At 37.3% G+C, this 19,789-nt stretch overlaps 1 protein-coding gene across 4 annotated transcripts in view; it reads left to right on the top strand.

The window, feature by feature from the left end:
* SHPRH (SNF2 histone linker PHD RING helicase) overlaps positions 1-19,789 on the top strand; it is an 83,740-nt gene that overhangs the window by 21,954 nt on the left and 41,997 nt on the right. For all 4 annotated transcript variants that reach the window (XM_043457006.1, XM_043457007.1, XM_043457009.1 and 1 more), the window contains 8 exons: positions 138-797; positions 2,016-2,267; positions 3,047-3,125; positions 7,495-7,658; positions 7,773-8,029; positions 9,519-9,640; positions 13,489-13,577; positions 15,246-15,338. In XM_043457006.1, coding sequence (XP_043312941.1) covers positions 138-797; positions 2,016-2,267; positions 3,047-3,125; positions 7,495-7,658; positions 7,773-8,029; positions 9,519-9,640; positions 13,489-13,577; positions 15,246-15,338 — 1,716 coding nt within the window. The remainder of the gene's footprint in view (positions 1-137; positions 798-2,015; positions 2,268-3,046; positions 3,126-7,494; positions 7,659-7,772; positions 8,030-9,518; positions 9,641-13,488; positions 13,578-15,245; positions 15,339-19,789) is intronic.

The raw sequence follows: 19,789 nt of genomic DNA, 5'->3' as shown, positions 1-19,789 counted from the left end.
ATCAGGAGTGATTCTCCTCAGGGAAAGAGCGACAAAGACTGCCTATGAGATTTTTATGTAAAGCACATGAAGTTGGGTGTTTAATTTTAGCTATGTCACTCCATTGAAATAAATTAAATAAATAATGTTTTTCATAGGCTGTCGGGAGTCCAAGGAAAACTCAGAAAGAATCCAGAAAATCAGGAAACAAGGACACAGACTCTGAATATTTGCCATCAAATACCTCTGATGATGATGATGATCCTTACTATTATTACTGTAAGCCCAGGAGAAACCGTAGTAAGTGGAGGAAGAAACCTGCTCTGTCCACAAAAAGGGAAAAAAGCCAGCTGAGCATTGGTCTCAGCCCACAAGATCACTGCCCACCTACCGGTAACTCTGAAATTACTGATGTTACCACATCTGAAGGTACATGTGTCTTTGAAGTCAGTCAAGAACATTCAGCCAAGGACCAAGCTGAATCTCTAAATCCTGTTGGTGATGACATGCCACACTCTAATATCATGGGTCCCTGTAATTCTCCCGATTACCGCTTTGAGTGCATATGTGGTGAACTTGACCAGGCAGACTGTAAGCCTCGTGTTCAGTGCCTGAAATGCCGCTTGTGGCAACATGCGAAATGTGTGAATTATGAGGAGAAGAATCTGAAGGTTAAACCTTTCTACTGCCCCCACTGCCTTGTTGCAATGGAGCCAGTATCTACGAGAGCAACTCTGATCATCTCCCCCAGTTCCATCTGTCATCAGTGGGTGGATGAAATCAACAGGCATGTGAGGTCATCATCTCTTCGAGTCTTGGTAAGACAGTTTGGACTCTAAAGGGATAGGAAAATGTAAATGTTTGCTTATGATAGTTTTTATAATCTTTGTCACCTTGTTTTTATCCCCAAAATTAACTTAATGAGATAATAATATTAAGTCAGAACTCGAAGAGGAAATTAAGAATAAGAAAAAATACACTAGACTGTTTATTCTTTTCTGACATTAAAAGTTAAAGCACTTTGAGTGGAAAGTTACGAAAGTTTTTGAAAAAGTCCTTAATCATGTAAGGGAAAACATCTTTGTATTCAGAAAGAAATGCAGTTCAAAGGCAACATTGTTTAATACTTATCTGCTTATATGATCCTACATCTTTTAGCTCCAGAATCTTCCTCTGAAGCCTCAGTTACCCCTTCTGTAAAATAAGAATTTACTCATTCAACAAATAGTTAGTGAATACCTATTGTGTGCCAGAAATTGTGCTAAGTTCTAAAAGTTGTACCCCACACACTTTTTGTGAAGATTAAATGATTTGATAAAGTACTGGCACATAGTGAGTGTTCATTTAATGTTATTGTTCACTACTGTTAGTATTTTTTACACTTTGTATTCTTCTTTTCTTCCTTCCACACAAATGTTACTGGAGATTTTCTATAGTTCAGCCACTGTGATAGGCATGTATAATACAGTAGTTTATAAAACATCATCTTTGCCACTGAGGATCTCTGTTCTGTAAAGAAGTCAAACCTTGGTTTGTATCTTGACTCTGCTAGTTTTGAGTAAGCCACTTCATGTTTCCTATGTGTGAAATAGGAATAATAACAACTAACAGAGTTGTTGTTAAAGGTGGGAGATAAAACTTTGCAGTGCTAAAACTTAAAAGGCATTCAGTAAATAATAGCTCTTATTGTTCTACTTTCTCACAGCATTGTGCTTTTGCACAGACTGTTGATTCCATCTACCCACCTACCTTTTCCCCTTTCTTCCACCCATGAAAATTCCTGAGTGTACTTCAAGATCTACTGCAAATTTGAATTCCTCTCTGAATTTACCTTCTTAGTCATAAAATTGGTCTCCACTGTGATGCTATCGCATTTACTTCTGTTACAGTTCCTTTTCCATTGCTTATGTTTTTAGTCTTCCACACTAAAATGCATCTTTCTCTAAATAGGTCTGGGATGTGTCTTATAGGATGTTTGGTTATAAACAGAAAGGGCTTGGTAAGGGTATAAATGAATGTCTGTGATTATATCCTAGGTATATCAAGGAGTGAAGAAAGATGGTTTTTTACAGCCTCATTTTTTGGCAGAACAGGATATAGTCATCATTACTTACGATGTCCTCCGTTCAGAACTGAACTATGTAGACATCCCACACAGCAACAGTGAGGATGGGCGTCGCTTAAGGAACCAGAAGCGCTACATGGCTATTCCCAGTCCTCTTGTAGCTGTGGAGTGGTGGAGAATCTGCCTTGATGAAGCTCAGATGGTCGAATGTCCTGCTGTAAAGGTGAGAATTTCTGCAGAATCGCTTGAGGGCTGGGGAAGAGACTGGAGGCAACTGTTCATAGGAAATTTAATAGTTTACGTGTAGTTTAACCCACAGTATTGACATTTGCCAAAAGTTTGCCTTTGGACACTCTGCATTTGCTTTCTCTTGTGCATGAGCTGTATAATCCTTAGGAATTATTTGGTACTCGGAATCATTGCTCTGTATGAAAAGTTCATTTATATTTGAACAAGATGGTAGTTTTTATGTGATATAGATCTAAGTAAACTCTACTTAGGGACTTTTATCAGCATTTCTGCTACATGGAGTGCTCACCATACAGGCTCTGGTAACTGACAACTTTTTATCAGAGACCAAATGGTAATGGAAAAATGCTAGAGGAAAAACTTTCATTCAGACTTCATTGTATATCTTTATTCTGTCTTCTTTGCCCAGTCTGTGACCTGAACTGAATTTTGAGTCATGCCTATTAGCACAGTGGTTCTTCTCATCTGGAGGATGGGGTGGTCTAGGGAATGTGTCAATCAGTTGGGGCATTTTCATTCTATGCATACATGAACTTCCTTTCCTCTTTGAAAGGACACATGGCAGCCTCCTGCTAATAAGAGTCCCAGACTAGAAGATAGCCCATTGAATATGATGTTTAGTATTGAGTGTGATAACTGTTCTGTAAGGGCAAATGCATCTGACCTGAAGCCTGGGCTGGAGAGCTGTTTTCATAAGTAAACACAATCCTTCTGCATTCTTCTTGTGTCTCTCTTTTCATTCTCTCCCATCAGGCTGCAGAAATGGCTCAGCGCTTGAGTGGGATTAACCGCTGGTGCATCAGTGGCACTCCGGTACAGAGAGGATTGGAAGGTAATGGATGGTTTCCTCACATATTGCATTTATTTGAAAAACTTAAATTTCTTTAGCAAAAAGTATTGCTTAACTTTTGCTGAAATCCTCAAGTGATTATGCATATATTAAAATATATTTATATTTGATCCGAATAGTTTCAGACATCTACCTTTTTATTTTTATTTTTTTATTTTTTTGACATCTACCTTTTTAAATGGAATCAAGTGCTTTTTGTTTATATATAGATATGAAAACAGATATGTAGTGAGTTGTCCTACTGTCCTGATTTGAGCAGTTACTGTACCTGCCTGAACACTGTAGACACAGGTCTGAATTGAACTCAAAGTTCCAAAATGGGGAGTAGAAAACAGGGAGAGCCTGACAAGAAAGAAAGAGGGAAAGAGAGAAGAAGAAGGAATTAGTTTCACTTGCCTGTGTCTATAAAGATAAGGACTTCCCACTCACACATTTTAACTGATGCTTCTGCATCAGTCTCATTCATATAACTAATTTTTTCCATAGAACATAGGCAACATTTTTAAACTTTTGTCCAAGTTGCAAATATTTGAGACTAAAAGTTTAAATAAGTAATGTTGGTTTACATAATAAATTTCTTGAAAAACTGTCACTGAAATGTGGTTTAACTATAAAAATATAAATATCCTTAGTCCTATGGCAGATATTCATCTTCAAAACCTGTCATTATTGAAAATTCAGATTTTCATGTATCATTTGTTCTTAGCAGGGTAACTTACCATTCTGCTAAAGTAAAAATATCAACATCTATTATAGTGACCTGAGAAACACTATTTTTTTGATGATTATTTTTAGGGGAAAAAGAGATTTTTATGACGATGTTTAAGTATATATTTAAATACCTGTGTAATTTTAGTAAGTTACATTAAGATACATATTTGTAGAATAATATGAGGCTAATTAAAAGGCCAAATTAAGTGGTCTCCTATTACATTGGAAACTGTCCAATATGTTGATATTTAGGTGTTAATAAGATCTCATTGAACTCACAAGTTAGCTAAGAAAGTATAGAGAAAATGCCTATCACAGTTACTTTATTCTCATTTTAATCTTAAAAGAATATGAGCAGTAATTCTGCAGTTCCCTGGGTACTTAATTTGGGATGAATAAGATGTTGGCAGATGTTTTGAGCATCTGGCACCCTTTAACAAATTTTTGATTAATTTTTTAAACAGCTTTATTGAGGTATGAATGACATATAATGAAACTATAAATATTTAAAACGTAAAATTTGTAAACTTTTGACATATATATTTACCAGTGAGTTTATTTCCACGATCAACATAATGACGCCCAAAATTTTCTCATGTCCAAGTTACCTTAAAAAATAGCCTTTTCATCTTTGCTTCCATGATTCTCTGATATTTTTAATGCTATCACTCTTATAATGTATCTGGTTTTTTGTTTTTTTTGTGTGTTTAACTGCAGTGGGAATGTTAGCCTGATGTCAATTCAGTTCAGTTCAGTTCAGTGCCTCAGTCATATCCAACTCTTTGCAACACCAGGAACTACAGCATGCCAGGCCTCCAAGTCTATTACCATCTCCCGAAGTTTACCCAAACTCATGACCATTGAGTCGATGATGCCATCCAACCATCTCATCCTGTGTCATCTCCTTCAATCCTGCCCTTAGTCTTTCCCAGCATCAGGGTATTTTCAAATGAGTTAGCTCTTCACATCAGGTGGCCAAAAGTATTGGAGTTTCAGCTTCAACATCAGTCCTTCCAGTGAACACCCAGGACTGATCTCCTTTAGGATGGACTGGTTGGATCTCCTTGCAGTCCAAGGGACTCTCAAAGAGTCTTCTCCAACACCACAGTTCAAAAGCATCAATTCTTGGGCGCTCAGCTTTCTTTATAGGCCAACTCTCACATCCATACATGACTAGTGGAAAAACCACAGCTTTGAGTAGATGGACCTTTGTTGGCAAAGTAATGTCTCTGCTTTTTAATATGCTGTCTAGTTTGGTCATAACTTTGCTTCCAAGGAGTAAGTGTCTTTTACTTTCATGGCTGCAATCACCATCTGCGGTGATTTTGGAGCCCGGAAAAATAAAGTCAGCCACTGTTTTCGTTGTTCCCCATCTGTTTACCATGAAGTGATGGGACTGGATGCCTTGATCTTAGTTTTCTGAATATTGAGCTTTAAGCCAACTTTTTCACTCTTCTGTTTCACTTTCATCAAGAGGCTCTTTAGTTCTTCTTCCCTTTCTGCCATAAGGGTGGTGTCATCTGCATATCTGAGGTTATTGATATTTCTTCCTGCAGTCTTGATTCCAGCTTGTGCTTCCTCCAGCTCAGCGTTTCTCATGATGTACTCTGCGTATAAGTTAAATAAGCAGGGTGACAATATACAGCCTTGACGTACTCTTTTTCCTATTTGGAACCAGTCTGTTGTTCCATGTGCAGTTCTAACTGTTGCTTCCTGACCTGCATACAGGTTTCTCAAGAGGCAGGTCAGGTGGTCTGGTATTCCCATCTCTTTCAGAATTTTCCACAGTTTATTGTGGTCCACACAGTCAAAGGCTTTGGCATAGTCGATAAAGCAGAAATAGATGTTTTTCTGGGACTCTCTTGCTTTTTTGATGAGTCAGCGGATGTTGGCAATTTGATCTCTGGTTCCTCAGCCTTTTCTAAATCTAGCTTGAACATCTGGAAGTTCACGGTTCATGTGTTGCTGAAGCCTGGCTTGGAGAATTTTGAGCATTATTTTGCTAGCGTGTGAGATGAGTACAGTTGTGCGGTAGTTTGAGCATTCTTCGGCATTGCCTTTTTGGGACTGGAATGAAAACTGACCTTTTCCAGTCCTGTAGCCACTGCTGAGTTTTCCAAATTTGCTGGCATATTGAGTGCAGCTCTTTCACAGCATCATCTTTTAAGATTTGAAATAACTCAACTGGAATTCCATCACCTCCACTAGCTTTGTTCATAGTGATGCTTCCTAAGGCCCCCTTGACTTCATATCCCAGGATGTCTGGTTCTAGGTGAGTGATCACACCATCGTGATCATCTGGGTCATGAAGATCTTTTTTGTACAGTTCTTCTGTGTATTCTTGCCAACTCTTCTTAATATCTTCTGCTTCTGTTAGGTCCATTCCATTTCTGTCTTTTATTGAGCCCATCTTTGCATGAAATGTTCCCTTGGTATCTCTAATTTTCTTGAATAGATCTCTAGTCTTTCCCATTCTATTATTTTCTTCTATTTCTTTGCACTGATCACTGAGGAACGCTTTCTTATCTCTCCTTGTTATTCTTTGGAACTCTGCATTCAAATGGGTGTATCTTTCCTTTTCTCCTTTGCTTTTCACTTCTTTTCACAGCTATTTGTAAGGCCTTCTCAGACAGTCATTTTGCTCTTTTGCATTTCTTTTTCTTGGGGATGGTCTTGCTCCCTGTCTCCTGTACAGTGTCACAAATCTTGGTGCATAGTTCATCAGGCTCTCTGTCTATCACATCTAGTCCCTTAAATCTATTTCTCACTGCCACTGTATAATCATAAGGGATTTAATTTAGGTCATACGTGAATGGTCTAGTGGTTTTCCCCACTTTTTTCAATTTAAGTCTGAATTTGGCAATAAGGAGTTCATGATCTGAGCCACAGTCAGCTCCCAGTCTTGTTTTTGCTGAGTGTATAGAGCTTCTCCATCTGTGGCTGCAAAGAATATAATCAGTCTGATTTCGGTGTTGGCCATCTGGTGTGTAGAGTCTTCTCTTGTGTTGTTGGAAGAGGGTGTTTGCTATGACCAGTGGGTTCCCTTGGCAAAACTCTGTTAGCCTTTGCCTTGCCTCATTCAGTACCCTAAGGCCAAATTTGCCTGTTATTCCAGATGCTTTTTGACTTCCTACTTTTGCATTCCAGTCGGACATCTTTTTTGGGTGTTAGTTCTAAAAGGTCTTGTAGGTCTTCATAGAACCGTTCAACTTCAGCTTCTTCAGCTGACTTACTATGTTGTATTTGGAAGTAGAAGTCTCATTTGTTTTCTTTTTGTGTTAGACCATGGTTTCTCCACCTTAGCCCCGTTAACATTTTGAGTCAGGTAATTCATTTTTATCAGGAGCTGTTCTGGGTATTTTGGATATTGAGCTTTTCGCGCCTGATGCTGGTGGTGTCCCCGCAGCTACGACACCCGCAGTTGTGTCCAGTCATGGCCGAGGGTCCCCAGTGGGCAGAACCGCACACTCCACCCCAGTTAACAGTCACTCTGCTAGACTATAGAGAGAAATCAGATTTGATGATTTATTTATTAACAACGTTTGTTTTTGCTCCATGGTAAAGTCAAAAATTTTAAGTCGAACCATCATAAGTCAGAGACTATCTGTATTCTCAACGTGCTTTTTTTCTTTCTTTTCAGATCTTTTCGGGTTAGTGGTATTTCTCGGTGTTGAACCTTACTGTCTCAAACACTGGTGGGTTCGACTTCTCTATCGTCCTTATTGCAAGAAGAATCCTCATTTCCTCTACAGCTTTATTGCCAAGATAATGTGGAGGTCTGCAAAGAAAGATGTGATTGACCAAGTCAGTAGGATAAGTATTTATTGATTAAGGGTATTAGGAAAAAATTTAAGATAAAGCAGAGTTGGGGTGAAAAGTTAAATTTCCAGGTGACTTTATTTTTCCTCCTCTGTTTAGATCCAGATACCCCCACAGACAGAAGAAACCCACTGGCTTCACTTTTCTCCAGTGGAAAGACACTTCTATCACCGTCAGCATGAGGTGTGCTGCCAGGATGCAGTGGTAAAACTCAGGAAGATTTCCGACTGGGCTCTGAGGCTCAGCAGCCTGGACAGAAGGACCGTCACCTCCATCCTGTATCCGTTGCTGAGGCTCCGGCAGGCCTGCTGCCACCCACAGGCAGTTCGTGGCGAGTTCTTGCCACTCCAGAAAAGGTTTTATTATCAGTTTTCTTATACTGTAAGAGATAATAGAGTAGTAATAGACACTACTGGGGGAAGGAGATGGCAACCCACTCCAGTATTCTTGCCTAGAGAATCCCATGGACAGAAGAGCCTGGTGGGCTGCTGTCCATAGGGTCGCACAGTCGGACATGACTGAAGTGACTTAGCTTGCATGCATGCATGGACAGTATTAAAGCAATTAGCTTCCTAGCACACAGTTTCATTCAGGGTCTTAGAACTAAGTTGTCATCTGTTTTTAGCAGTGTGGTGATTTTTCTTCAATATGGAACCCCATTTGTGAAAGAGAATCACATCAAAATTATTTTCATGGTTTTGAACATTTTTTTAGGACTGTTGAAGGGTTTTGTTGTTTTTTGGGCTTTTGTTTGTTTATTTGTCTTCTGCTGCACTCCAGATATGAAATTGTTCATTTTGCGTTATATTTTTTGCTTCTGACTTCAGGGAATGAGGTGAATTATATTCCTATTAAATATTTTCTTTATAATTATACTAGCTATATTCCTTGATTATTCCTTTCAGTACTCTGTTGTCCCAGAAAATTTGTTTGTTCATCAAACTGTGATAGGAACTAGCCTCTTTTTTTTTTTTTTTAAGCCCTTGATATTAAAAAGATATCCTTTCAGGTGCTATAAGAAATATAAAGAGGAATTTGACTCTTATCCTTGCCTTTGAGCAGTTTTTATGTAACTAAAAGCAATGATAAAGATTAGTGAAAGTGTAAAGTGGAAGTGTTAGTCACAAAGTGAAGTCTGACTCTGCAACCCATGGACTGTAAGCCTGATAGGCTCCTCTCTCCATGGGATCCTCCAGGCAAGAATACTGGAGTGGGTTGCCATTCTCTTCTCCAGGGGATCTTCCTTTCACAGGGATCAAACAAGGTCTTCTGCACTGTAGGCAGATTCTTTACCATCTGAGCCATCAGACAAAGTTTATAGTTCTCTATAAGGTAAAGAAAACATGATATATTTCACAAGAGGTATATAAATTGCTGTGGGGCTTCCCCGGTAGCTCAGACAGTAAAGAATTTGCCTGCAGTGCAGGAGATCTGCCTTCAATCCCTGGGTTGGGAAGATACCCTGAAGAAGGGAATGACTGCCCACTCAGTATTCTTGCCTGGAGAAGTCCATGGACAGAGGAGCCTGGCGGGCTACAGTCCTTGGGGTTGCAAGAGTCAGAGCGACTGAGCGACTTCACCACCACAACCACCACTTTGCACTTTAGGAAGATTTTTCTAGTTCTGCTCTTCATTGACTGAAATGAGAAAAAGTTAAAGAAGGAGAGGATCAAAAGAAAGCTTGCTAGAATAGGAAACTAATAATGATAGTGATGAAAATGGAGGTAAACAGATATCAAGGATCACAAAGACTCTGTAAGAGACTGGTACTCTTGATCTTATGTAATATTATTCTCTCACTTGGAGTCTTCTTTCTGGTTCTGAACGACCCGCCTTTTCTTGTAGCACCATGACGATGGAGGAGCTGCTGACATCCCTGCAGAAGAAGTGTGGCACTGAATGTGAAGAGGCCCATCGGCAGCTAGTCTGTGCCCTCAATGGCTTAGCAGGCATCCACATCATTAAAGGTAGAAGGTGATGCTTTGCTGTCTTCAATTCTTCTCAGTGCTTAATGAGGAAGATTAGTTATAATGTGAATCAGAGTCTCCCCAGAAAGACACTTTCACACAGTATTAATCATAATTTAAATAGGTCCAACTTAATGGAGAGCAGTTATACAGAACATTTGCGAAAACAGAAGTTTCAATATGCTTTCGCCAAACATTGCCACTTTTAGAAGTTTTTTTGTGTGAACAATCGAAACAACCAAAACAGTGAAAACTGAAACAACCAAAATGCCTAGAAACAGAATGGTTAAATTGACACATTCAAGTGAATGTTGGTCACTGACTTACAAAGTAGTATCACTTGTAAGTTCAATCTCCCAACAGATATTCGAGTATTTGCTGTGTGCTGGTTATGATTTAGGTACTAAAAATAATGCAGTAAAATAAGTGTTAATCTAGCCTCATATCTGAAAAATTATCATTTTTCTATAAGCATTTTATAGTATATATAATACTATTATATATATATATTCTGTTTTATCCTCATGATTGCCCAATAGTTTAGTCATTACCATCCCTATTTTTTTTGAGAAAATGGGTTCAGAAGGCTTAGTTGCTTTCTCAAGATTACAGTTAGAAAGTGACAAAGAATTTGCCCTGGATCTCTTGATATCACATCAGATATTTAATTTTTTTATTATACTATGTCCTCTTCTTTATCAAATAGGCATTTGTAAACCTCAATATTATTAACTATATAGTAGGTTGCAACTCACCATCAAAAATTTCTGATGTTGAGTGATATGTCACTTGTAAATGGTCACAGTAATAAATTTCAGATTTCCCAACTTGATTATGAACTGCATTTCTCATTTTATTCTGTGTTGTTATGACTCAGAAGCTTAGACAATAAATGAATTTCTTCACTTGGCCTTTTTTCTAGTCTCCTTGTCAGACTTGTCTCTTTACCCCTGCTGTGAAATTATGCACAATATGGGAATTAGGGGGAGGGTTGTTCATCTTATCGTTGTCCAAACACTGCAGCACTCTGACAGGATCAGTGTGTGACTGGCTCCTGTGTGGCAAAATACCACGCTATGATGTAGCAGGAGGCGCATCGCTGCTCTTTTCAGGGAGTTTCCACTGCATTCTCACCATAGATATTTGTCTGTGGCTGGAAACTATTGCTGATTGTTAAGAAGAATTCCTATTAGAAAGTCCGTTCATAAATGGTATCTCTGTTCTCATTTAATTGTAATTATAAACTTAACTGTGGGGGATTAACTACTTTTAGTTTCTAGTTTAATTCATAGTAGTATATTAAACAATATACATTTTTAAAAGTAACATCACATATTTAACTTATATAATTTAAACTCTTCTAATATTAGAGACCAGATAGTAAAGAGATGACTTCTAAATGAAATCTAAAATTAATATCAAACTCTAAAGGGATTCACATATTACATGCAAATATACATATATATGATATACAGTGTATATTTTAAGGTCCTCACTGATTATGGTGTTAAAAACATGATGTTATTTCGATTTTGTGTACTATATACATAAAATATATATGTGTGTGTCTATCTACACACACACGCACTCATATATAATATAGAAGTTTTAGGTTCAGTTTTCTGAGAAAGAAAGCTTTTTTCCTGATCATCACATACATTTTTCATTTCTACATGTGTTTTTTTGGAAAAAATTAGTTTGGCAGTATCAAACCAGTACAATTTGTGTAGTTGTTAATATATTTAGTGCCATCAAGTGGCAAAGAATGGGTATTTCCATATTTGGCTTATATTTGCATAGCTTATTGAATATGGATATTTTTATGTCTTTCCCAGATGTAAAAATATATATTTTTTTCACTATAAAAAATCGTTTTTTTTTTTTTACTAAGCAGTGAAAAGAAAACAGATATTGTAATGAATAGCTCAGTTTCATCTGCTTTTATTATAGTCTAGTCATTGAACCTTCTTTAAAAAGTATAATAATTATGAAGAGAAAATTGTTAAATGAATTATTCTTTATAAATGACAGTATAAATATTAATAGAATCCATATGTCTTTTGAAAAGCTAAAGAGAGCTCATTGTGTGAAGATAATTGTGTTACTCCTACATTATAATGCAACTTTATTATTGTGAAAGTAATCTGCTTTATAAAAATGAATAGAGATTAGACGACTTGTCAGAAACTGTGAAAATGTGTGCTTTAGAAAGCTTTATATTAAATAACTGGTAGAACTAGATATAAAGCAGTGGTATAAAAGCAAGTGTTTTGTGCAACAATATGAATGTACTTAATGCTGTTGGACTACACTCTTTTAAAAATTGTTGTAATGGTAAATTTTATTTTATGTATACTTTACCACAATAAAATATACGTGTATGGAATCAGCTTTAACAGAGAGAGAGTGTGTGTGTTAGTCACTCAGTCATGTCCGACTCTTTGCAACCCCATGGACTATTCTGTCCATGGAATTCTCCAGACAAGAATACTAGAATGGGTTGCCATTCCCTTCTCCAGGGGATCTTCCTGACTCAGGGATCAAACCTAGGTCTTCCGATTACAGGCAGATTCTTTACAGTCTGAATCATCAGGCACACATATATACATGGAATATTCATTATGGCTTTGACTAAATTTTAAATCCATGATATTAATGAAACTGGTTTAAAGTTTAAAATAAGCAAGTGTATGCAACGATCAGGATAAAAGCTTTTTCCTCAGCAAACTGAAACTAGAACATCTCTTTATCTTTTTCTCCCTTGTGTTTCATGATTTTGCCACTTAAGATTTTCATTTTAATTGTATGTATAAATTACTGATTTTGAGTTTTTCCCCAGGCAGCAGATAAGATAGGTTCCATTATTCAGAGCCATTAAAAATGTTTCACCTCTCCTTCACTGAAGTCTAATGAAACTTTCTGGAAGAATCAGGTAGTAAATATTTCAGGCTTTGTGAGCCGTAAGATTTGTGACAACTATTGTTGTCACAATTACAGCTATTTTAATACAAAAGCAGCCACAGACAGTATGTAAAGTCCGCATGACTGAGTTCCACTAAAACTTTATTCATGGGCCTTAGATTTAATATCATGTAATTTTCACATGTCACAAAATAGTACTATCTTAGTTTTTATTTCAACTATTAAAAATGTAAAAAAAAAAGTTCTTACTGTGTAGACCCTACAGAAATGCAGTCAGATAAGACCCGTGGGCCATAGTTTGTCAGCTTGTGCTTTTATACTTTTTTAATGACTTTATTTGTATGAGCTACTTTTTAGGTATAACAAAAAAAAGCATAAATCTCTTAGACTAACTGTGAATTATATAACCAGAAATAGAAAGAATTCTAAATTTTTGAAATGTAGTTATAAACTGTAAATCATTCTGGCCTAATACCAACAGAAACAATACCTATCAAGAAGAGTGCATTATTTTTCTGAGAAGTACATGTACATTGGTCGTAGTGTTTTGAATATTTGTTTATAAACACATGTAAGTACCCTAAATTTGTCCTTAATTTCAAACATCCTAATGACTACTGCTTGGAAGTCATTAACTTCAACAAGAAGAAAACATTAGTTTAAAAGTTAGAGTTTGATTTTTAGCATAATTTTAAAACATTGTATTTGATTGGTGTTCTATTTCTGTGGAATTTTAACCCCAAGAAAGAGTGCTATAAACTTTTTTTACTGGGGCAGTCATATTAATACCAACTCAAATTCCTTTTCATAAAAAATAAATTAGGAAGTTCTAATCAATGCTGTGTTTTTACAGTAGGTGTTTTTAGATGACTTTGAGAGCTAAATACATGATTTTCTTATTCCTTAAACATATTTTGATTGTCCAGGCGAGTATGCTTTGGCAGCAGAACTATACAGAGAAGTGTTGCGTTCATCTGAGGAACACAAGGAAAAACTCAAAACGGATTCACTGCAAGTAAGTAAAACTAAACAGTTTCAAACTGTCTGATCTTTGTAAAATAAATTTTCTGAATATTTAAGAGGATGAACGGTAACAAGTGGAGTGAGTCACAGTCACTGGGGATAAAGCTTAGAATTCATGTTCTCTTAACAAGCACCCAGGATGTCTTTTTGTAAAGACCCAAAAGTTTGAGAATCACTAATATGCTGTCTACTTAGGCCAGTATTGACCACAAGGCTGACTAGATAAGCCTAACCTACATTAGAAAAGCAGCTCAAAACATTTGTATTTCAAAAGAATGGCATCAGTTTTATCACTTTTGCATATTTACATCAGCATATTTATTTACATGATATTCAGCAAAAAAAGAAATTGAGTTACACTCAGCAGTGGAACTAAGTAATAATAATACTTATCCAATGGTCTTTTAATTTAGTTTTTGGAGGTCTTTTAGGGAGATTTGGATATTTGAATTGTAACACTTAAGTGTGAAATATCCTCTTCTTGATTCTATCAGTGGATCATATAAACAAGACTCTATCTAAATGATAAATAAGGTCCCTTTTATGAATCCTGGTAAATTTAGTCTTGAGTCCCAGGTAAGGCTTCTTTTTTACTGTTCAGAACCTAGACCTCGGAACCTCATGTTCACCTGTGTCTGAGCAGGTGTTAGGAGGAGTGTATGGGGGAGGGGGAAGAGGAGAGAAAATTAAATACTAGTATCCTTATATTATGTATGCATGGATGAGGATTACAGAAAGTTTTGGACCTTAAGCAAATGTGTTCACCTTATGAGAGAAGGAGAAAGTGCAAAGATACTGTGCTCCTGAGTAAAGGAAACAAAAGTGAAAGGTATGTCCAGTGTGCCTGAGTTCGAGAGTGAAGAGTAAACCATCAGTCAGCCTGGTTCTTGCTTTGAGTCAGAGTAACCTAGCCTGCTGACCAAACATAACCCGCCAAATGTCTAACTCTGTCCAGTCAAATGAGCCACTCTGCTCTGTTGGGATAAAATGTAACAGAGAGAGATACGTATTCCTCCCAGTCCATTCCACCAACTTGTGCAGACAGCAGCAGAGACCTCAATAAATCACAGACCCAACATCGCAGTGAGGTGGCTGGCTTATATTAATATTTAATACAGAGATTGAAGATGGCGTTTTCTCCTTTATTCTACACCATCTTCACCTCCAGCCCTCCTCTTTTCAGCCCTTAAATTCAACAGATCCAGGTCACAGCCCTGTTTTCTTATGTATTTCATTATCTGGTTTTATAATATCATAAATTGCTAGGCTTATCCAGACTCATTTTCCAGAAGAGGAATCAAGTCTATGTAGTCAACCTTTCTGCTTTACTGGACTTACTGAACATATTCATATTTCCCCATATAGACAAGTGCTTGTATAAGAGAAGAAGTTACCTATATTACATACTCTGTTAAATACATATGCATGTTTCATAAGACCATATATTTTAACTGAAAATTTACATCATTATGAATTAAGATAAGTATAGTAAAACTGACTCTGAAGAAAGTTGGTATTCAAGTTATTTTTAAAGGAAAAGAATTTGGTGATTTGGTCTTAAATGCATTGTTAGTGTTCTGTATGCCTTAGTGATAGTAGATTCTCCCCTTAGAGTCCACTGCATTGGCTGTCGTAATTGCTGCCTTTTGTGTGTTTGTAGAGACTTCATGCTACCCATAACTTGATGGAATTGTTGACAGCCAAGCACCCAGGGATACCTCCTACCCTCAGAGATGGCAGACTTGAGGAAGAGGTAATTTTTTTTCTTTTCATTCTGCCTATAAAAGAATTTTTTCTCAGACTTCGTGTTCCGGCTAATTGATACATCCTAGGAAATCAAAAGGTAATCACGTTTCCTTGCTGCTTTGATGTTCCAAACTTTGCTGTGGTGATTTTGGGTGGCACAGAATAGCAACTCTCCCTATTGTGTTGTTTCTCTGAGAATCTTCTTGCAGCTGTGTGGCAATTGCTTGTTGTAGACGTGGCTGCTGGTAGCCAACAGCACAGGATGTCAGCAAACAACAAATTACAGGGAATCTTGTTGATTTCATGACAGACCTGCCAAAGGTGTAGTTTAGTAAAAATGAAGTTTTGTACTTTTTGCACCCTTCGATGTATTATTTAAAGCAATAAATAAACTCAAATTTTCACTATAACTTATGTCCTCTCAAAGAAATTCCTTCTGCAATGAATATTGCCTCTTGTTAGAAACAGTGACATAAGATAATTTTAATACACTTATTATGCCAATTCCCCAGTGAATTTTTGCCTTGTTAAAGATCAGAAGGATGGCAAACCTAAAAGCAAAAGGATTGTAGATGTGTTTGAAAACTACTGAACCTGTAAATGGAGCCTTTATGTAAATTAAGAGGATAAAAAATGAGATTTTGTAAGTATGTACTTACTTGTAATTGTAAGTAAGTATGTAAGTATTTTGTAAGTATGTATCTAGCTAGATGCTAGATAGTAATCTAGCATCAAGTGTATGAAATTTTCAAGTGAAAATGTGTATGAAAAATTTCAAGTGAAATTTTATTCCCAGTGCAGGCGTCTAATCTTTATATGTAATCAGTCACTCTGTTAAATGCTTTCAGTGACAGGAAGTTCTCTGGGAGACAGTCCTATCTATTAGTAGACAGCTCTAATGACCAGCTAATTACAACCAAGGAATTGTAATGGATATTAATTGGAAGGTCATGACAGGAAGAGGAAAATTGCATCATGAGGTGGAGGGTTCATACTATGTAGATGTATTTCCACGTACATCACTTTATCACTTTTGCCTAACTCTCACATGATATGTAGCCTTGGTATTTCAAAGCTGGACGAAATTCTAGAAATCATCCACTTCCACCACCTGTTTTTGTAGATGAGTAACTAAAGCCTAGGAAAATGAAATGGCTAGTCAAAAGAGATGTTTCTATTTTGACTTCATGAAATTGCTGTTGTTGTAAGTCAGAGGTGGTCTAGTATTGGCAATTTCTTATGGCTCATCCCACTGCTAAGTGGAGCATTGGGGTTTCCAGTTCAGTAGTCTTTCCAGTTTTTCTCCCACTGTCCACATAGCCTCTGATCATCCCCTTTCTTCATTCATGAAATAGTTTCCAGAGTCAGTTAAGTCTTTCAGTTAAATGGACAAATGTGAGTTTCCCTAAGTTTCCTAGTGGAAACTTACAAGAATAAAATTTTTCAGTGTTTCTGTTGCTTGCAAATAATGTGATCCTTTTTGTTTTGAGAAGTTGAAAGGGGCCCAATTATTGAATCATTTTTGTATTAATCTTCTAAGACTCCCATAACAAAATACAGACTAGGTGACTTAAACATTAGAAGTTTCATTTCTCACACTCATGGACTGGAAGAATTACTGTTGTTAAAATGTTTATGCTGCCCAAGGCACTATACAGTTTCAGTTTAATTCCTATTAAAATTCTAGTGGTATTTTTCACAGAAATAGAATAAACAATCCAAAAATCTGTGTGGAGCTAGAAAAGATCCTGAATAGCCAAAGTCATCTTGAAAAAGAAGAACAAAGCTGCAGGCATTATGCACCCTGATTTTAAGCTATATTATAAAACTATAGTATTTAAAAGAATATGGTGTTGATATAAAAGCAGACACATAGATCAATGGGAAAGAACAGAGAGAACCCAGAAATAAACCTACCCACATATGGTCAGTTAATTTATAAAAAAGAACCAAGATTCAGTTCAGTTCAGTCGCTCAGTCATGTCCAACTCTTTGCAACCCCATGGACTTCAGCACACCAGGCCTCCCTGTCCATCACCAGCTCCCGGAGTTTACTCAAACTCATGTCCATCGAGTCGCTGATGCCATCCAACATCTCATCCTCTGTCGACCCCTTCTCCTCCCGCCTTCAATCTTTCCCAGCATTGGGGTCTTTTCCAATGAGTCAGTTCTTCGCATCAGGTGGCCAAAGTACTGGAGTTTCAGCTTCAGCATCAGTCCTTCCAATGAATAAGCGGGACGGATTTCCTTTAGGATGGACTGGTTGGATCTCCTTGCTGTCCAAGGGACTCTCAAGAGTCTTCTCCAACACCACAGTTCAAAAGCATCAATTCTTCGGCACTCAGCTTTCTTTATAGTCTAACTTTCATACCTATACATGACTACTGGAAAAACCATACCTTTGACTAGACGGACCTTTGTTGGCAAAGTAATGTCTCTGCTTTTTAATATGCTGTCTAGGTTGGTCATAACTTTCCTTCCAAGGAGTAAGTGTCTTTTAATTTCATGGCTGCAGTCACCATCCACAGTGATTTTGGAGCCTGCAAAAATAAAGTCAGCCACTGTTTCCATTATTTACCCATCTATTTGCCATGAAGTGATGGGACTGGATGCCATGATCTTAGTTTTCTGAATGCTGAGTTTTAAGCCAACTTTTTCACTCTCCTCTTTCACTTTCATCAAGAGGCTTTTTAGTTCCTCTTCACTCTCTGCCATAAGGGTGGTGTCATCTGCATATCTGAGGTTATTGATATTTCTCCTGGCAATCTTGATTCCAGCTTGTGCTTCATCCAGTCCAGCATGTCTCATGATGTACTCTGCATTTAAGTTAAATGAGCAGGGTGACAATATACAGCCTTGACGTACTCCTTTTCCTATTTGGAACCAGTCTGTTGTTCCATGTCCAGTTCTAACTGTTGCTTCTTGACCTGCATACAGATTGTGGTCTGGTATTTCCATCTCTTTCAGAATTTTCCGCAGTTTATTGTGATCCACACAGTCAAAGGCTTTGGTATAGTCAATAGAGCAGATATTTTTCTGGAGCTCTCTTGCTTTTTCAGTGATCCAGTGGATGTTGGCAATTTGATCTCTGATTCCTCTGCCTTTTCTAAATCCAGCTTGAACATCTGGCAGTTCATGGTTCACATATTGCTGAAGCTTGGCTTAAAAAATTTTGAGCATTACTTTACTAGTGTGTGAGATGAGTGCAGTTGTGCGGTAGTTTGAGAATTCTTTGGCATTGCCTTTCTTTGGGACTGGAATAAAAACTGACCTTTTCCAGTCCTGTGGCCACTGCTGAGTTTTCCAAATTTGCTGGCATATTGAGTGCAGCACTTTGACAGCATCATCTTTCAGGATTTGAAATAGGTCAACTGGAATTCCATCACCTCCACTAGCTTTGTTCATAGTGATGCTTCCTAAGGCCCACTTGACTTCACATTCCAGGATGTTTGGCTCTAGATGAGTGAGCACACCATAGTGATTATCTAGGTCATGAAGATCTTTTTTATATCGTTCTTATTCAGTAGGGAAAGGACAGTCTCTCCTTTTTTTTAATTGAAGTACGGTTGATTTGATATGGGGCTTCCTTGGTGGCTCAGATGGTAATGAGTATGCCTACAGTGCAGGACATCCGGATTCAGTCCTGGGTCGGGAAGATCCCCTGGAGAAGGGAACGGCTACCCACTCCACTATTCTTGCCTGAAGAATTCCATGGGCTAAGGAACCTGGGAGGCTACAGTCCATGGGGCTACAAAGAGTTGGACACAACTGAACAACTAACACTACTACTACTATAGTTAATTTATGATACAGTATACAGCATAATGATTCAGTATTTTTATAGATTATGCTTCATTATAAGTTATTGCAAGATAATGGCTATAATTCCCTTTACTATACAATCTATGCTTGTTGCTCATCTGTTTTATATGTAGCAGTAGTTTGTGTCTCATCCCCCTGATTTGCCCTGTCCCCTTTCATCTCCACAGTGGTAACCAGTAGTAGTTTGTTTTCTATATCAATGAGTCTGTGTTTGTTTTGCATATATATTCATTTTATTTTTTAAATTCCATGTGTAAGTAATATGATAAAATATTTGTGTTTCTCTTTTCTGCCTTGTTCACTGAGCATGATATTCTGCATCCATCCATGTTTCTGCAAATGGCAGAATTTCTTTCTTTGATTATAACTGAATAATATTCCATTATAAATATTTACAACAGCTTCTTTATCCATTCATCTCTGTTGATGGGCACTTGGGTTTTATCATGTCTTGGTTAATTGTAATTAGTGCTGCTCTGAACATCAGAGTATACGTATCTTTTTGAACTAGTGTTTTCATTGTTTTTCCATCTGTATACTCAGGAGTGGAATTGCTGAGTCATATGTGCTATATTTAGTTTTTTGAGGAATCTCCATACTGTTTTCCTTAGTAGCTATACCAATTTACATTCCTAC

This window comes from Cervus canadensis, chromosome 33 (genome assembly GCF_019320065.1).
Source record: "Cervus canadensis isolate Bull #8, Minnesota chromosome 33, ASM1932006v1, whole genome shotgun sequence".
NCBI classification, from domain to species: Eukaryota; Metazoa; Chordata; class Mammalia; order Artiodactyla; family Cervidae; genus Cervus; species Cervus canadensis.
Note: the sequence above shows the minus strand (reverse complement) of the source record. Positions and strands in the feature narration are given on the sequence as shown.